This window comes from Malurus melanocephalus, unplaced genomic scaffold (genome assembly GCF_030028575.1).
Source record: "Malurus melanocephalus ecotype Western Australia unplaced genomic scaffold, MMel_1.1 scaffold_38, whole genome shotgun sequence".
Lineage (NCBI taxonomy): Eukaryota > Metazoa > Chordata > Aves > Passeriformes > Maluridae > Malurus > Malurus melanocephalus.
In genome coordinates, this window is record NW_026623270.1 from 2,889,524 (window position 1) to 2,907,283 (window position 17,760).

The 17,760-nt window shown below is 43.5% G+C and overlaps 2 protein-coding genes across 4 annotated transcripts; both read right to left on the reverse strand.

Annotated features, from left to right (window-relative positions):
• Positions 1-553: 553 nt before the first annotated feature.
• Positions 554-12,102, reverse strand: PNLDC1 (PARN like ribonuclease domain containing exonuclease 1). Of its 3 annotated transcripts, none has more exons than XM_057364428.1 (19): positions 12,003-12,102; positions 11,482-11,539; positions 11,287-11,360; positions 10,385-10,418; positions 10,136-10,259; positions 9,428-9,516; positions 9,059-9,165; positions 7,689-7,768; positions 6,550-6,687; positions 5,854-5,923; positions 5,520-5,605; positions 5,259-5,314; positions 4,134-4,201; positions 3,253-3,306; positions 2,995-3,037; positions 2,403-2,502; positions 1,789-1,964; positions 1,535-1,633; positions 554-971 (listed from the first exon to the last, which is right to left on the reverse strand). In XM_057364428.1, the coding sequence occupies exons 1-19, from the start codon at positions 12,076-12,078 to the stop codon at positions 905-907; spliced, it is 1,599 nt and encodes a 532-aa protein (XP_057220411.1). In that variant the 5' UTR covers positions 12,079-12,102; the 3' UTR covers positions 554-904. The 3 variants fall into 3 exon arrangements, with proteins under 3 accessions (XP_057220411.1, XP_057220413.1, XP_057220414.1); XM_057364430.1 differs by having other exon boundaries at positions 556-971; positions 4,134-4,198; XM_057364431.1 differs by lacking the exons at positions 554-971; positions 1,535-1,633 and having other exon boundaries at positions 1,822-1,964; positions 2,386-2,502.
• A 990-nt stretch (positions 12,103-13,092) lies between these two features.
• On the reverse strand, positions 13,093-16,090 carry MRPL18 (mitochondrial ribosomal protein L18). Its single transcript, XM_057364432.1, has 4 exons — positions 15,933-16,090; positions 15,303-15,483; positions 13,560-13,794; positions 13,093-13,299 (listed from the first exon to the last, which is right to left on the reverse strand). Exons 1-4 carry the CDS (start codon positions 15,982-15,984, stop codon positions 13,228-13,230), a joined length of 540 nt encoding a protein of 179 aa, XP_057220415.1. The 5' UTR covers positions 15,985-16,090; the 3' UTR covers positions 13,093-13,227.
• Positions 16,091-17,760: the final 1,670 nt, after the last annotated feature.

The window sequence follows — 17,760 nt, forward strand, 5'->3', positions numbered from 1 at the left end:
CTCCCACATTACAGTCAATTAAAGGCAGATTCTGCCTATTAGGTGATCATGGGCCCCATCCAATTAAGTCTGACTAATGACATTATTTGGAAACCCTGAATCAACAGGTTTATTTTTAAGAGGAGAAGGAAATTAATAAGAAAAATCTCTGAAGACAAAAGTCCCTGGACTGACAAATACTCCAGCTATATCAAGAAAACTAATCCACAAAGCATGTCTCATGCTACTCTGGACAAAGTACTGCTCACATGTTGTGCACCAGAAGCAAACAGAAATGTGTGCTGACTCCCCTGACCTGTGTATACTCCACAAGCTGGAACCTGATAAATTCCACTTACCTGTGTCAAACCTCAGCTGCAATGCCACTGAAAAGACCAGTGTGTGATACTGCACTGACAGCACTGTACATTATTTACTATTCCCCAGAATTTGTCATGAGCCCCAAGAGTGGTTTCTCCATCAGCTCTGCCCGTTTTCAATTGGTAAACAGTGACATTTCCCCTGCTATACAACTGAAGCTAAAAATAGCATCTTTCATTTCATAACTTCCTGAACTTTATCAGAAATGTGTTTTATGCAGCAAGCACGAGCACTGGGAACAAACAGGGTACGAATGGTTGTGAAGAACCTACACATGACCAAAGTAGTTTAGGCATTGAAACAATCATCTCCTTTTTCAGGAGGGAATGATGCTTTGAGCAGATTACAAAATATCATAAATTGCAAAACAAAACACCCTCTTTAAAAACACATTTCCAAGAAAACAATTCAAACAGTATACATAGTAGTTTTGGCGGTTTTTACGTTTGGGTTTGTTTTCTCATATTTTATTGAATGAAACAAAACAGACAAACACAAGAAACAAGATCTGTGTTCCTCACGTCTCTAAAGTAGTCCTCTGGAGTCAACATCTAGGAGCTCCTCCAAATGCAAAGGCAAAGAGAGACCACAGTGCTACAATACCAGATATTCTAWGGGACAAGAATAATAAAATGCTGTTAGGCTACTTATATTTGTGGCTTAATCTTGTTCTTATTAAACCCTGAGATTCTTTTCCAAACTATGTCAAACCAGAAATGCACCCTTCATGAACATCACTGTTACCTTCTCACAAGAGGGGTGCATTTTGAATCTGAAATTCTTTCCCACTACCAAGCTTTCAACTCAGCTACAGTAGGAAAAAAAAATCCACATCCATCCCACACGCAGGAGACCCTGCCTCCCTCTCATCATACTTATTAGAGCTGGTGCTACAGCTCATTAAGATTACCACCTGTCCRCTGTGACAGCATGTATGTAGTTTTGTGCTATCCAAGGTGTAATATTCCAGGGTTAACCATTACCAAGATTAAAGTCCACGGGCCCAGGGCTGAAAGCCCAGCAGTCGGCAAGCAAACCTGCTTCTGAGCCCCTTGTTGCCCCGAGGGGTTGGCAGGAGGACACTGCAAACACGTGGCAGGCTACTGCTGTGCCAGGGCCTCCGACCTGAAAGGAAAGCTTCTCCCTTCCCCATTCCGGTGCTTCCGCAACTCACTGCAGCAGGCAGTTCACGCTCGGCGAGTGCCTCCAGTGGCGGTAGACGGAGACCTGCAGGTGAGGGTGGTGCCTGTAATCCCGTAGGACGAGCCTGACGCTGCAATGAAAGCACGGCTTGAGCCTGAGCCCRCAGGCTGCTTACAGCTCAGGGCAGGAATTTCTACCCAAGAGCTGTCACAGCAGAGAGAGAATGGACCAAGGCTTGGATKAAAGGAACAAAGGACTGAAAATTGAGAGTTCCTGATCACTTACTGCTTATATTTATTGGAGAGAAGAATGAACTGGTTCTTTGAAAGCCGTCTGACATCAAAGCGACAACGAGCTTTAAACTCTTGGTAAATCTGCCTCTCATTCAGCCCTGGCCAGCCTCGGACATGAACAACCAATGCAGGGGGACGATGGCAGGGAGCATCTTCCCCAGAAAGATTCTGGAAAATGTACAAYATTGAGACATGTCTGAATTTGGAAATACTTCAGAGGCATTACTAACAATCAGAAAATTTGCAAAACATGACAAATAAATGACAGGTTAAATAATACAGCTGTTAGTGTAAAATTATCTTTCTTTTGCCCTTAGACTCATCTAAATATCAGTCGTAAAATCAAACTGTCATAATTAACATAGAGAAACCACCTGATAAACAGCAATGTGCCATGTTACAGAATAACAGTATGAATATATTTCACAAAGCAGAAATTCAACTCTTTTGCCAYTTTAAAAGGTCCACTGTGTAATTTGAATGACGACAATTTCTGCCAAGGTGGGCCCCAGCACTGGTGGATTCCTCCCCTCTAATGAAGCCATCAAATAGGCTACTGACCTATGCACCCCACACACAGGTCACAGACCTGCAATTCATACGCACAATGCTTGAAACACCACCTCGGATGAAATTCACTTTGTTCACATGCTCAGCTAACACGGTGAGATACTGCGAGAAAGAAGGATCAGCCTCCACTGCATCACTAAATCAGAAAACAAAAGAGAATAAAGTTTTTGTTCTCCAGGGCTGCACTGCTACAGGCTTTTCAACTAGTCACAAAACAGGCATTTCAGTTCGTAGTATCTTCTACAGAAGTCAAAAAGCTGCATGAAAASGGAAGRGAACTTAACTGAAGGCACTGATTCACAGAGATTTCAAAAATGGAAACTAATGGAAAATTATTTGACCCTTACCCAAGTGAACTGAACTTGAGAGACCTTGTTCAAGAATAAAGTCGCAATGTCATTTCCCAACCTCTGAGCCATCACATGGTCCCTGATTTCATTTTTAAAATGTCAGCTTTGACATAAAACTACTACTGCTATAAAATAAAAATCTAATTAGAACATGACATTTCCAATAACACTTGCATTTGTTCAAAAGGAAAGCCAGCCTGCGAAGCAAACAGAAGGCTGTTTTCCATAGGACCCATCCACGTAACGCAATTTTCGGTCAACACTTAAACGTTACTCACTCTGTGGATCTGCAGAGTAGCAAATGAGCCGACATCAGAAGAACTGGAAGAAGGAATAATGAAGTGGCATTAGAGTAAAGCTAGAGAAACACAGCTAAATACATGGAAAGCAAAAATGCACCGAAGTGCAGCTAAGTTACTAAGAGCAACAGATTGTATATAAACAAATAYATTTTAGCATCAAATAGATCTACAGAGAAGGAAAGGATTGCCAAGTCCCAGCACAAACTCTGAASGAGTTTTTAAGAAGCATTTTACCTGAACCACAGAGAAATGCATCATAGCCTGCCTCATGAGGTGATTTCTTCTCAGCTGTTAAGTGTCCAACAAAATGAAGAAGTAGTAAACACATTTAATATATTGTGAAAACTGCTGCACTGCAGAATCCTGGATCTAATTMATAAGATCCACTGTTCTGGAGGTTCTTTCCCCCCTTGCTTCAACTCTGTTTCCTTCCTCACCCTGAAAACTTTACACTCAGTAGAAAGTCTGTGCTTCTACCATGCATTTTAAAAAACATGAATGTTACATGAATGTCTGAAAAGCTTTGAGAGATGTTCATTAAAAAAATTTAACTTTTATGAAGACCTAAACCAAGCTCAGTTGTCCATGTTATTGATGGAAACCATTTCAAAACACAGGAAACCCTGTACTGCAGGACACTGGCTTCTGCCAGAAGCCAGAAAACATCTGCCTCACAGCCAGTATGACACCATGTCCTGGACACAACCTTCTGCATGTGCATCACTAATCCTGCACACCAACCACTGAGCTCCTGCTAAGTTGCCATTAGCTCTCTCTACTTCCCYTCCTARGACAGCTSTCTCTCCCCTCATCCCTTCCAAGGGCTGCTGACTCTTCACCRCCCAAGTCAGGTTCAGTTCAGCCCAACACAGTGTAAATGCTGTCTGTGGCAGCAGCATGATGCAAACCTGCCCTGCATTACCCTCAGCAGCTACCARGGACATGCAGAACACACGTCCTGGSAGCCCAGGCTTTGGGTCTGGGCAAAAATGTGTATTAGCAGCTCTGGGCAAATTCAGCAGACYCATTCACTAATGCTTTGCCTGTGGTCATCCACAGAGTAAAACAAACCTCTTTTGATCTACCTGACTTGGAATATTTGTTTAAGAACTTACCGTATCTTGAGCAGCCACTTGTAAGAGCTATAACAGGGCACGGTGGACCTTTGGGGTTTAGGATGCTGCTGAAGACAAGCAGATGTGTAAGACAAGTAGGTATGTAACATTTTTGTCTTTCCTCATTATGTTATAGAAAAGTCACTGTTCTCTAGTGACCTGTAGCTTTATTTCAGAAGAAGCTACCGGAGACTTTAAAAGGAACTTTGGTAGGCCTCTATGAAAAGGCCAAAATACTTACTTGAATAGTAACTACCAGTTTTCTTCCTGAAAACTAACTATTAAATACTTCCTTAGCCTCCTCCCTCACTCAAAACTTGYAAGCAGCAAATCTTTCTAATTGCATACAAAAAAATGGGAGCAGAACTAACACTGCTGAGAAAGAGGTTGACAAAATGGTTCTATTTGAATGGGGAGCCCTGGAGAATAAACAGATAACCCTGGAATGACTGAAGTAAAAGAAAGAACAAGCAGAATCTGCAGACTGAAATTGCTAAGAAACAAACAAACAAAACCTCAGAATCCCAATACTGTTTTTAAAAGAATACTATTTTTGCACCTCCTTCTTGGGAGTAGGAGGTAAGGGAAAACAGGCAAAAYGTTTCTTTCCTTGGCAAAACTGACATAGAAAAAATAATTCACAAAAGAAGTGTGAAATAAGAGAAGTCTCCTACATCATAACTACACTCATGAGATACATCATCTACTTGTGCTCCACTTGAACATTGTATGTAGCTACTGCTTTGGCCTCAGCGCAGCCCTGTCTTAGCACAGGCATTTGAAATTAAGAAGTATTTCCACTAAGAACTGAATCTTGCTCATTTCAGAACATGACATAAGCAACAYAATTCTCAAGCTGCATGTACAGCTGCCTGCAAACCAAATTTGTGACCAATTAAATAGTGGTGATTCAACATGAAAAGTGACTCAGAACAAATAATTTACTACACTATTACTTTATAAGAAAGATGGGCAAATCCTTTGCTCTTAAATTTAGAAAGACAAGAATCCAATTGAAAAACCCTTGGGAGGAGGGGAAATATGAACATGGGAAATGACTGATTACAAAAYACCTTTTCAAAGAAGACACAGGGATTGCTGAAGGCTCTGCTGCCCACCACGTACCTGCACAAAACTGTATACACCTCCAGAAGACTAGATGCTCGAGGAAAAAGACATTCCTACAAAAGAAGAAAGTATTAGAAAACCAACCAAAACAGATTTTATGCCGAGTTCAATTACTTCCATTGCCAATTTGTTAAACAAGACATAAAATCAGAACATCCCAGGGCAACATTRAGAACAAGTTGCATTTCTGTAACCACAGGGCACAAGGGAAGATAGCCTCTCTTTTCAACCTCAAACAAAAAGACCTGTGCATCTCACCTTCTGCATAGATTTTGTTACRGTCTTGGTGTCTATGATGACAGGAAACAGATTGTGAATGTTCCTTTTAAACTCCTCGTAGCTTTCTGAAAACAAAGCACATGGAGAAAGGCATCAAGAAACTGGAGAAAAGCCAGTGGTATAGCAAAATAATAGGAAAGAGAAGTGGCAACAGGCAATGATGCCCTCTCCAGCATCAGAGCTCAGAAGAGGCAACCAGCCTGCTGCTTGCTAAGCCCTGCAGGTAGCTGGGGTGGCAAATGACCACTGCACTGTCTGTTTGACCCTCAGTGCAAAGGCAGCAGACCAGGAAGGCAGCTATGCACAGCAGTACCTGGGAGGGGCCTGTAGAACTTGTCGTGAAGATGCATCAGGTCCATTAGCATGTTGTGTCCTACCAGGGGCTACAGAAGGAATAAAACATAACAGCCCATTGCAGCATATTTCTGGAGCTCAGAGATAAAAAACACAGACATACCCAACAGCTGTAACCCTGTCCTCCAGAAGACACCATCCACACACACTCACACAGGAGTCATTCAGGCTGCAAGGCTCACAGGAGGACTACTGCCTGCAGGAAATCARACTTGTAGACTTTCTGAGAGGATATTGTCTCAGCAGCATTCTATTTTCAATGGACTTAAGGAGCTAGTTGGATTCTGAGTTCAACTGAACAATAGGTGGATTCTCAATTGAGGTGAACGATGTTCCCACCATCAGRTTTATATGCTCATTCACAAGAGCAGGGACAGTCTTTGCAGCACATCACCCATAGTCTTCTAAAGTTGAAATCCATTTGATAAGCTGCATACAGAACATAAGAATTTCCACACAAAGTCAGACCAATGGTCCGCATGGTCCAATAAACTGGTCTATCATGRGCTGAAAAGCACAGCTTGCCCAAGAGACAAGAATCTGCTCAGCTTTCTTAGATGGTGACTCAAACTGTAACACCAGAATTTTTAGTATTGTATTTAACATAGAAAATTAAAAAGAGATGGAAAAAGAGAGTAGGGATAAAGCATTTTACCTTCTTGGCATTAACAAGTATCTGGAAGAGGTTGGTGAAGCCTCGGGCAGCCAGGAGAATAAGCTTCTTCTGACAGCGGTCATAAGAAGAGTTCTCCAGAAGCTGACGATGCTCTGGGCTCACTTTTTTCACCATGAGCTGAAAAGAACAGTCAGTGGGTATCTCAGCCTCCCATGTTAGTTGTATGTACATTACTTACTGCGGTTCAGTAATGCTGAGGTCAACTTCAGCTTCAAAACATTGAAGGACAGAAAAACTGCATCCCTGGGCACCTTGGGACTGTCTCACTTCTATATGGAAATCAGTGGTCCAATAACCTAAACAGACCTGCTCAAAGTGAGTCTTATTAGTGCTTCTCTATTTAAGAGGGTGATTCCTACCACAGGGCTTTTCTGAGCACAAAAGAACATAATTCAATTTAACTTGAGACCAAAATGTTAAGTTCATGGCACCAAAAACCCAAAGATAAACAGCAGTCATACCAACTAAGTCCCCAAAGGCAATSCTTCAGGTTGGGTAAATCAGGTAAAATTCAGGTTGGGAAAAGACTGGGTAAAACTGACACACTGTGGACAGTGGTTATCAGATTGAAATAGGACTAATGCAAAAAAAGATATGAGTAAGCTAATTCTATGCAACTGACTGATATCATATAACCACAGTTTGAGAAGTCCACAGACATATGTTTAACATTTAAAATATTGCACCAAATGTAAAATACCAGTAGCCAATAGCAAAACAGCAAATTAAAGAGAACAAAAGTCTTCAAAGCAACTACACGGCAGAAGTCAGCAGAGGAAAACCACAAAAAAGGCCAAAACTGTACATTCTTGTGGAACTATTGAAGTCTAATAAAGTCTGAAGACACARAAAGGGTGCCTCCAGAAGTGCCCCAAGGACAAGCACTTCCATTTCAAGGGATTTTGTAGCTACAGGACAAACAGAAACCAGAGTTGCTCAGTTCTCTGTATTCCTTTGCTTGGGATACCACAATCAATATTTGCTTTGTCTTTGTCTTCTCCTCCTCCTAGACCCTATCATAAAAAGCTCAAGCAACATTTCAGAGTCYGTGCAATAATGCCAGTCCTATCTGTCTAAGTAGAAATCCTCTTTTCAAGAGGTCCACGTTTCTATCTCACCTTCTTGTCTCCAAGAGGCTCTGTCCAAACATTTTGGAGAGCTTGCCTCAGAACCAGCTGAACTTCAAGCACGTGATAGCCTATGACAGATTGGGAAAAAAAAAAGATTAAAAAAAAAAAAAAAAAGGCAGTAAAAGCTTCAGAGGTGCAGACAAGCCTAAAAAGGAAAACATGTTTTTCTACACACACTGACCATGTTTCTATCCCAATGTATAGAAAATATCCATTACCATACACAATACATAAACAAAACAAACAACACACACACACAAAAAGAATTCACAGAAAAAAATAAACAAACTACAAAACCACCCCCCCCAAAGTCATAGTGAAAATTTCAGGCAAAAAGCTTTTGTAAGGACACAGAGGAAAGGAAAAGATTAACTGAAAAGAAGAGARAGACAGGCTACTACTCTGAAAAAGACATTCTGTGGTTTTAGATAGTTTCAGACCAACAGACCCAGAAGCCAACCACAAAAGGAGTACCAATGCATTGTCCTTCACAGCTGAAAATAAACTAACCCAGTCCTCTCTGAACAGCATGAAAAGAGGCACCTTAATCTGTCATCTTGTTTACTTAAGTGACTTTCTCATCACAGGTGCTCACCATTGCCAGACTATTAAAATATCAGCATCATATCTAGCTGGCAAAGCAGATGAAAAACACAGCACAGTCCCCACCCCTCATATTGCACTTTCTGCAAAAAACATCAACACATGAAGCCTTGAATACTCTTTGTCCTTCCTAACCTCTTCTGTATTTTATTCCCTGACTTWGAGGATTAAGTTTTGGGTTCTGTGAATAAACCTACAAATTATTCCTTACAAAAATTCCCTGTCCTTCAAGTCAGCACAGAAGTTCCTCAGGTCTGCTATAGTGCTCCCAAAACCTAACAGGTGGTAAGTGGCCTGTTTATCCCACTGTCATATATGTGTCTACTGGGGATCCCTGTTGCTCTACATGAGAGACCTAACTCTGAAAGGAGGGGAAGAAAATAAACAAAAAAACAGACCACCCAGGATTTWAAAGATTCAGAGCAATTACAAATTCTTGAGCTGCTGCTCAGAAGTAACACAAAATGGAAGACAATTGTCACAAAGAATTCTCAAAGTAACCAGACAGGCACTTGCTCTTCAGAAAGACCCACCACCCCAACAGACCAGAAAAGCAGAGCCCAGAGATGAACTCTGATAGGAACTGAAGTGTAAACTGGGGCAATGAGGTGTAAAGGCAGGATGGGCACTGGTGCTTTCTCTCTCAACAGAGCAATTTAACAGAAAAAAGAACAGTAGCAGCCCCAGAGGTTCACAAGAAATGATGAAGCCACTCAGAGCTCACAGGTGCCTAAGGGAGGCACCCTGTTTCATACCACTCAGATCCTGCAGAACCATAGTCTCATCTTCTGCTGCTGCAGCTATCCAAGAGGTCACTTCATCAATAGCTTTCTTCAGGACATCCCTGTCTGCATTATTAGTGCTGGATGAGGGGGAAAAAGGTAGTGCAAGAAATGCTCTTTACAACTGAAGCCATGTGCCTTGCTGTAGGAATGCAAAAGCTTCATTTCCCAATTCTCAATGCACCTAATTCTCCACATATCCTGTGATCCCAATCTTCCTTCAGAGACCACAGCATGTTGCAAATTCAGACCAATAAGCTTCAATATTTCTACAAAACATGATTTGAGTGCAGCTAAGCCATGCACACRGGACTGAAGAGACACGCTCTGAACAGCGCTCACCTGCAGACTTTCCAACTACCCGCTAAAAGATGCTGCCTAAGGTTCTTCTCCTGTACCTCATTCATATATGGGATTCCATCTTTGAGGAACTGAGGGGAGAAAAAATGCCAGATCGGTTACATTCCCCTGGATTTTCCCACAGCACATTAGAGAATTAGCAGGTCAGTCAGGACCAACAGACAGCAGGCAATCCAACAGGTATGGAGAACAGAAAAGGATATTGGTCAACTGTAATCAACTTTTTTGCTCTGCTTTTACCTTCCCCTTAGTAAAACACTTCGAAGTGTCAAGATATCAGATGCTTCCTGCCCAAAATTGCAAAACAGKGATGACGCAGTCTAAATTTTATGGAAAATGTGGCAATACCTAAGATGTAGGTAAATTGATACTTCTGCACCTTCAYGGATCATAAAGACACCCAGCAGGGTCTGTTTAGTAAATTCTCAGCTCATCGGAGATAGGTTTGGGGGGTTTTATTTAGTCAGAAAAATCTGTCTGAGGCTGACAAAGATGTAATTGTTGCCTTTACATTAGTTCAGAAAAAAACATACTCACTGYTCTTGTTGACAAAGAACTGCATAATGCATTCATACTTTAGCAAGATGCTATTTACCTCAGAAATGTAACATTTAGGGATATTGCTCCTGAGTTCTTCTGCAATTGCAGTGATTTCTATTTCTTTTTCTGGTTTTGGCAGAGGTTACATACCTTGTTATAGTCAAAGCCATAATGAGACAGGAACTGAATACTAGATGCAGAGAGGGTGAGTTCGACATCCCTTACTCCCAATGTTGAGGGAAAGAGAAAAAAGTTGTATGGATGCACCACATACCTAAAACARAAAMAAAAAAAAWCTCTAGAAAATAGTTAAAAGTAATAACTCTGCCCAAAGGGGATTATGTATAAAATCTCTACTGCACTGTCCTTATTATAACAGAAAACTGWTTTTTTACTTACTTGTTTGAATTTTCTTTTGAGAATATTGCCAGCCCTGCAAGAAAGAAACGTCTGTTGAGATGGCAGTATTTAGCTRGGTGTCTACAGAGAGTGTGCAAATGAGAGAAGGGATGTGGGGAGCCCCTCAAGAAGTACATGTTTGCCATTCAGCAATGTCACAGTGCCAATCTTAGCAGCARATGCCAGGCCACTCCCAGCTCCCTGAGAGCTGAACAGGACAGGCTTTTACTGCTATGTGGGAAAAGGAGTCAAATCTAAATTAAAAAATAGACTGAACAATGTGCAAGAGGTGGTGATGAGTCACTGACCATGCATACACAGATGAGTCTGTGGTCCAAGTACACTACAAAAATGTTTGGAACAAACTGAAACATGGGTTTTACTTCTCAAGTTCTTTTTTCTTCTCTTAATCCCTAAAAGCACACTAAGATCTTACATACCCTAAGACTTGGAACAATATTTCAAACTGTTTTTGAGCTGGTTTCTTGACTCCTTACTGGTTCTTAACTGTCAATWGCCCACCTCCACAGGCCCTTTCTCATGTTGATTTTTTTGTTATTTTAGGAATATCAGAAATAGCAGCCTTCATTTTCCTCACAGTCCCCTTACTCATCATGCACTGTATCAAATGACACAGTTCTGAACAGAAGCTGCCATCATATGCTTTGTGTTTGCATCCCCTGATTTAAAAGCCTTGTGTTTTTAACTGCAACCTTTAAAAATGGTCCACTTTAGACTATTAAAAAGTTGCTAGCAATAAGTATCAGGGGGAGGAAAAAAGGCAAATGTCTCTGTAATTAGTGAACTAAGGCCAGAGCCAACTGCAGGACCCACCTGTTAGCAAAAGGCCAGTTACCTGTAAGATCTCGGGAGATCACTTTCTGTGTCAGAGCAGCACTTACCAAGCTGAACAAGAGTGAAGCGCTGAACACTCCGCCTGGCCTTCAGATACCGCTCTGCAGGGGAGTCAAACAAGCTAGGAACAAAACCAGAATTGGGGAAATGAGAGCGGACACATGAAGGTTTGCTTTGCACAGGTTGTTCTCWCAGGGTTAGAGTAACAAGTCTCCCTCACATTTCAAGTCCAACAGCTTTACCTGGGCTCGTTGTTTTGTAGGCAAGTTGAATGCAAGCCAGTAAACTCCATATCAAGGGCTGTTGAAGTGGAAAGAACACAAGAAAATCTGAAATTTGAGGCATGTGCTTCAYCAGCACGAGGATGGGGCTCTCTCAAACACTTCACCGTAATCTTTGTCAAACCACCGGCAGCAGGCTAAAAAGGCTGTGGGGCTTACACCTCCAGCTGCCTCATCCCTACGCAGGACGAGKCAGGGACACCCCCCGCCCCTCAGGAGTGGCCTGCTTCACCCTCTGCAGGGCTGGTGCCCCAGTCCCGACCCCGGTTAACACTCCAAGCCCCCAACCCGCCGAGCCGAGGCCAGCACGGCAGCCAGGGCTCCTTTCCCAGCCTCTGCAGCCTGTTTGAATCAGGCGCCTCAGCGCCATTATCGGCTGCAGTACCCCTCGGTGCCCGGGTCCCTACGGCGGGCGGGGGTCAGCGCGGCCGGCCGGGGGCTGAGGGCAGCACTGGGGCCGGACGRGACGCCCCGGCACTCACCCACGAAGGCGGAGCGGAGGATGCGGCGCCTGAGGCGCGGCAGGCACCGGGCAAAACCCTCGGCGCCCACCTCCATCGCCGCCCTAGCCCAGCCCGGCCCGGCGCGCCTGCGTGCCCGGCCCTGCCCCCGGGGCGGGCCCGATCCGCGGTAAGCGATGGGAAGGGCAGCGCCTCCGGAGCTTTGAGCGGGACCCCAGCGGCGGAGACTAATGATCGGGAGAGTTCGGCTCGAAACGGGAGCGGCCACAGCCCGCGCTCACAGGGAGCTCAGGGACACCTGCTGCTGCGCTTCTGCCGGAATACARGTCACACAGAGGCCGTCACTGAGTTTATTATGATGAAGCAGCTACTAGCTAAAAATACAGTAAAACACTGGGGTTTTGTTCATCATGTCAGTTGAACGTTGAGGATTTAGTAGAGATGCCAGAACCGAGCCGGGCTCACCCCGCATGCTGCTGAATCCCAGCACACAGCGGCGGCGTTCACTGCTCTTGTCCCAGCACCTGCAAACACGAGGCAGCAGATCCAGCACCAGGATACCGACAGGAGTTGCACTGACCAGGCTTGCCTCCTTGAACCTGCTTGTCAGAGAGGTTCAAACCCACTCAGTGGGGGGATTACAAAGCCTGGTCATGCTGGGGAGCTCTGCCGATCCATCAGGCAGAGACGCTGACAGCACTGGCCTGTGCAAGCAACAGGCAGACACATAAGGAGAGAACAGGCTTCTTACTCCCTACAGCTGCCTTTTGTGCTGTGTCCCTGAATCTATGTCGTTAAGCAGTTAGAATCTCAAGACTGGAAGAAAGCTGCAAAGATGAGTTAGGGAATTCAATCTTTTCACCAAAATTAGCACATTATCACAGTTCTCAACATTCACATGTCTGCATTTTGCTAAATTAGACTGACGTGTACAAGGATCAAGTATCAAAGCATTTCCAGAATTCAGGTTAGAATAAACAATATCAAATATTAAAAATAAAATATATTTTTTTAGATGTTGAATTATTAATAAATTCTGTCAGGCTGAACTGTGGTAAGTTTATTCTAGCCTTAAAGGTGTTAATCATTTTAGAATAAAGAATATGACACTATTATAAATTTGAAAATATTTTATTATAAGATGACACATTCCAACTTTTTCCATCTCTGGACCTTCCCTCTACCAGTACACAAACCTAAAGAAGTGATCCTYGTTCCTTGGAAAGTCTTCCCAACAGTCTCCATTTTACCGGTAGATTCTTCGTGGCTCACGCAGAACRACACCACCCTCCTCCATAGCTTTCTCAAATTCCTGAATCTTKTATAAAAAATAGACACAAATAAATAAAAAAATAAGCCATCAATAGTGAAGTATCAGTGAGGACATGTTACATGAAGGGGCAGAGTTTAACAGCTTCATGGAAGCATAATGCCAGGAACTGCAGCTTGTCAAAGCTGCTTTTCTGAGTGTTGCAAGGAGGGACTGTCAAGTCACATAAGAAAATTAATAGTGAAAAGAGTAAAATTAATGTCTAAAAAGGAAAAAAGGGTCAAAGGAATAAGGAGATGGGCACTTGCCGAGTCACAATGGTGCTCCCAGGGGATAATGGCTTTAAAGTTCACAAAGTTGATTCCTGCTTCCAAACAGCGCTGTGCCATTACACGGCCAAGGTTCTTGCATGCAGCTACTCCCTTGGGACTGTATAAGTGTCTCTTTATGGCCCACTCTCGGGTAGAGGCAGATACCACAACATCCCCGTTAGAGCGCTCGACAAAGGCTTCTACGTAATGCTGTGTCCGCTCAARCCGTAATCTGAGTGCAGGAAAGAAATAACACGGGATTATAATGTCTTTTCCAGAGAACACAATCAAATGTTTAAATTACTCCCTTTATATAATAAAACTGAATGCACACATTACATTATATTACGTTATACATACTATTTTGCTTATTAAGACAAAATAGGACTCATGGTGGGAGGAAAGAGTTAAAAGCAGAAGAATGGCAAGGAGGATTCATTCAAGTGACCTTGCGGCTGGAGATGCCAAGGCCTGGAGAATAACATGTGGGAAATCCCATGTATTATSCCTACTGCTGTWTWTGCTCTGTCTGTTTTRAGAAGTAGAATCTCTGTGAAGAGRKAACACAGGTGTTTGGAGTGACTTGGAGGCACTCTCWTGGATGTGTTGTCTCTCTCCTGTGTTGGGAGAGAGAAGATCAAAACTCAGAGATAATAAAAAGCAAGGAGAGACCACAGCATGATGGTAAACCTAAATGCCCACTAATAGCAGCAGGTGCCAACAGCAGGCCCACTGCCTGCTAGCACAGACCAAGTGCCTGTATTCCCACCTGTGTGTGTCTGGTGTGCCTGGGTGCTGCTTTGGGATCCTCTAGTTAGCAAGGTAATGAAATAAATGTACTCTTTGCATTTCAGCCATAGCTTTGTGGCTGTCCCAGATGTCAGCCTGCATAAACTCACACAACTCCTATTACTAGCTCAGAAGAGTGGCTTCCAAAGATAAACTTTTCGCCAATCAGGGCCACATTTACAGTGCCTCAAAATTCACTCCAAACAAAGCACTGTCCACCTGCACAGTGCAGAACAGGTATATATATGATCAGGGGAACTGCTTCAGCAGWAATGGAACTTTAGGGTCACTATGCAGTCCCTTAAAGGCTTGTGCTGACACAACAAGAAACAACTTGTTGAAAACAGCAAGTGGTCAGAAAGTACATGGTGAACATCTATACATTAAACAACAGAGAATTTATTAGGAGCAACTATTTCTGATTGCATTGAAACAATATCAGCTTTCCTGATATGACCAAACTGGATGTGATTCTCCCCTCAAGAACAAAACAAAGATTTTGAAATGCCAGCTGAAAGTGAACTTATTTTCCAGAGGACAATCAAATTTTAAAAAACCAAAACAACTAAGCAAACAAAAAAAAACCCCAAACCCCACAAACAACCCCAGAAAGACTATAATGRTGCCTCAAATAAAAGAAGGCAGCATGGTAAGCACAGGACTAAGAGAATTCTGAGTTACAAAGTGGTTGCTTAAGCAACATTACAGTTGCCTTAAGAGTAGATGGAGAAATCTTGACTGCATATGTTGACTTTCATGTGCTGCTAGTCTCCTGTTCTCTGAACACAGAAGACACCTGCTGATTAGGAAACACTAACGTGACAGTTTTGATTCAGCAACCCAAAATGCACATTTTGTAAGTGAGTTTCTGGGGTTTGTTTTGTTTTGTTTTTTGTTTTTTTTTTTTTTGCTTTTAGAGTCTTCATTTCTGTTAGTGACTTCCTGACTCACCTGTGCCAGAACTCACGCTTTGGCCATGTTGTCTTCCAGCCACGCTCCTTCCTAGCAAGGGCCATCTGCTCCAAGTTCCGAGGATTTCTGTTAGTGAAGTTTGGGGCAACGATCTCATTTTCACTTGTGTCCACTTCGGTCTCTGTTTTGAGACTGGCWGTAGTTGATGCAAAACGAAGACCTTGTGGGGAGAGTAGAAAAAAATATCCCAAAGATTAAAACAACATGTATTGCAGACAGTAGAATAAATATAGTACAGAATAAGGCACCATGTAGAAATCAGCATGGCAAAATCAGCTTGCTTTTTTCTTTTAAACATTTAATAGATGGATGACAAGACCTCAGCCTGTTTCAACAATTCATGAGGTGAACTGCAAGTATGTTAACGCCATTTTCAAACTCGGATATAAAATATAAACGCATTCGCGATTACGAGATCCCTAGGACCAAGGCTTTACAAAACACTGAAAACGAAGTACACAAGGAACCAAGGACAGCGCTACCAAATAACAAGGTATAAACCCTTCATCCTTGGCACAGCAGCCTCGCCAGGACACCCGGCCGCGGGATCGCCCCGGGGTAGCACGGGGGACGCGGAGCCACGGCCGGCACGGTGAGTCCTGAGCTTACCCGCTGCACGGAGCCCGCCGGCCGCCAGCAGCAGGCGGCTGCTCAGCGCCATGGGGAGCCGGGGCCGCCACAGCCCCGAGCGGCCGCCACTCCGCTCCCTCTGCTCACGGACAGCCGAGCTCCGCCATGCGACAGAGGCGGCGCTTCCCGCGGAAGCGGCTGCGGGAATTCCGCCCGCCACCGGAATAGGCGGAAGCGCCGAGACGCTCCTGTCCCGCCGGCTGAGCCGCCTCCAGCGCCAGCTCCCCGGGAAAGGCCGCCCGTGTGTCGCTCATAGAATAGAGCAGAAAACATTTKCCTAAGTCGTGGGATCATCTTTTAGCTCTTCCCCGTGGAAAAGGGCTTTAGGAAATGTCAGCCTCCAGAGACTAGGTCGGTGTTTCCTGGAATGGGTCTAAGGAAGAGGGAGCAAGGYGCGGCAGAGAAAGCAAGTTTCCATGTACGCACTCGGGGGCTGATACATATGGTCTATATCAAAGTGACAAGATRCTTATGAGGCCTATTAATTGAAAACTTTTTATAGCCCTTTTATACGTTATAAATATAAAAATGTAATAACTTTTTACATATTATTAAAATACAATCTAATCACTTTCTCTACATTATCAATGATAGCTTAAATATATATTGCTATAAGTTTTTTAATAGTGTATTAGCAACATATAGTATACCAGCTGCATGTAATCTAACCAGCTGGATTGGTACACAGATAGGTGAAATCRCCAAGAGGCATAAATCAGAAAAGTTCTGAAGAAAGTAGACAGGTAGATGCTATAAACAAGCAACAGTAGAGAGCACTAATGAGAGCTTGGCAGAAGCACGGGGCAGTCAGCAAAATAACTGGAAATTACGACTTCGAGGACTAGAAAAAACCTATGGACATCACAACTGCACATGCCCTGAAGACAAAGGTKAAAAGTCCACATGAAGAAAATGGTATCTCATTCGAGGGAGTCCCCCGCGACCACCGAATGGAGGATGACACATGCACACTTGTAAAACTATGATATCATGTATTTCTGTGCCTATGTATAGTGATGGGTGTATGGTGGGCGTATGGGGGGGCAGTGATAATGTTCATGTTACACCATGCTTACTGTATAAATATGTGCTAATTTGAAGCAAAGGCATGTGGGTTAGGAGGAGAAATCCCCCTCACCTCCAGTGCTACACCARCACTGTAATAAACAAATACCTGCTCTATAGACACCAGTCTATGGGGTTTTATTTTTAAGCCTTTTTCGGGCATCAGAGCAAACAGATGTATTTCAGCAACTACCATCATCCTATTTTAGGCTTCTTTCCATCACCTCTTGCAGCATGCAGGTACAGCAGAGCTTCTTTGCTTTCTCCAAGCATCTTCCTGCAAGTTATGACCACGCAAGAACCCAGCTTTGGGGCTGTATTTAACTGCTGTAGTCCTGAAAATTCATTTAGCGACCCATCTAGGAGCAAATTGTGTTGAAGGTAGGCTGAAGGCCTGGTGAGACCCTGACACCACCTGCCTGATAAATTCTGGACACTGCCGCAGGAGGCAGGCGTAAGTCTGACTGTGGAGGTCACTCCTGGCCCCTGTTGTCAAAATACAAGGACCCAGTTCACACTGTGCCCTASAGAACTACACCCCATTCCATGCCCATACTGACCCTTGCCCATTCCCCATCTCCCCACCATTCGCTGAAACTTTTCCTTCAGACTGTAGCAAGTTTATCCCACTAGTGGTAAAGTGGAAAGTSGTAGTGATGCCCSAAAAAGGCTAGAAATAAAACCCCATAGACTGGTGTCTATAGAGCAGGTATTTGTTTATTGCGGTGCTGGTGTAGCATTG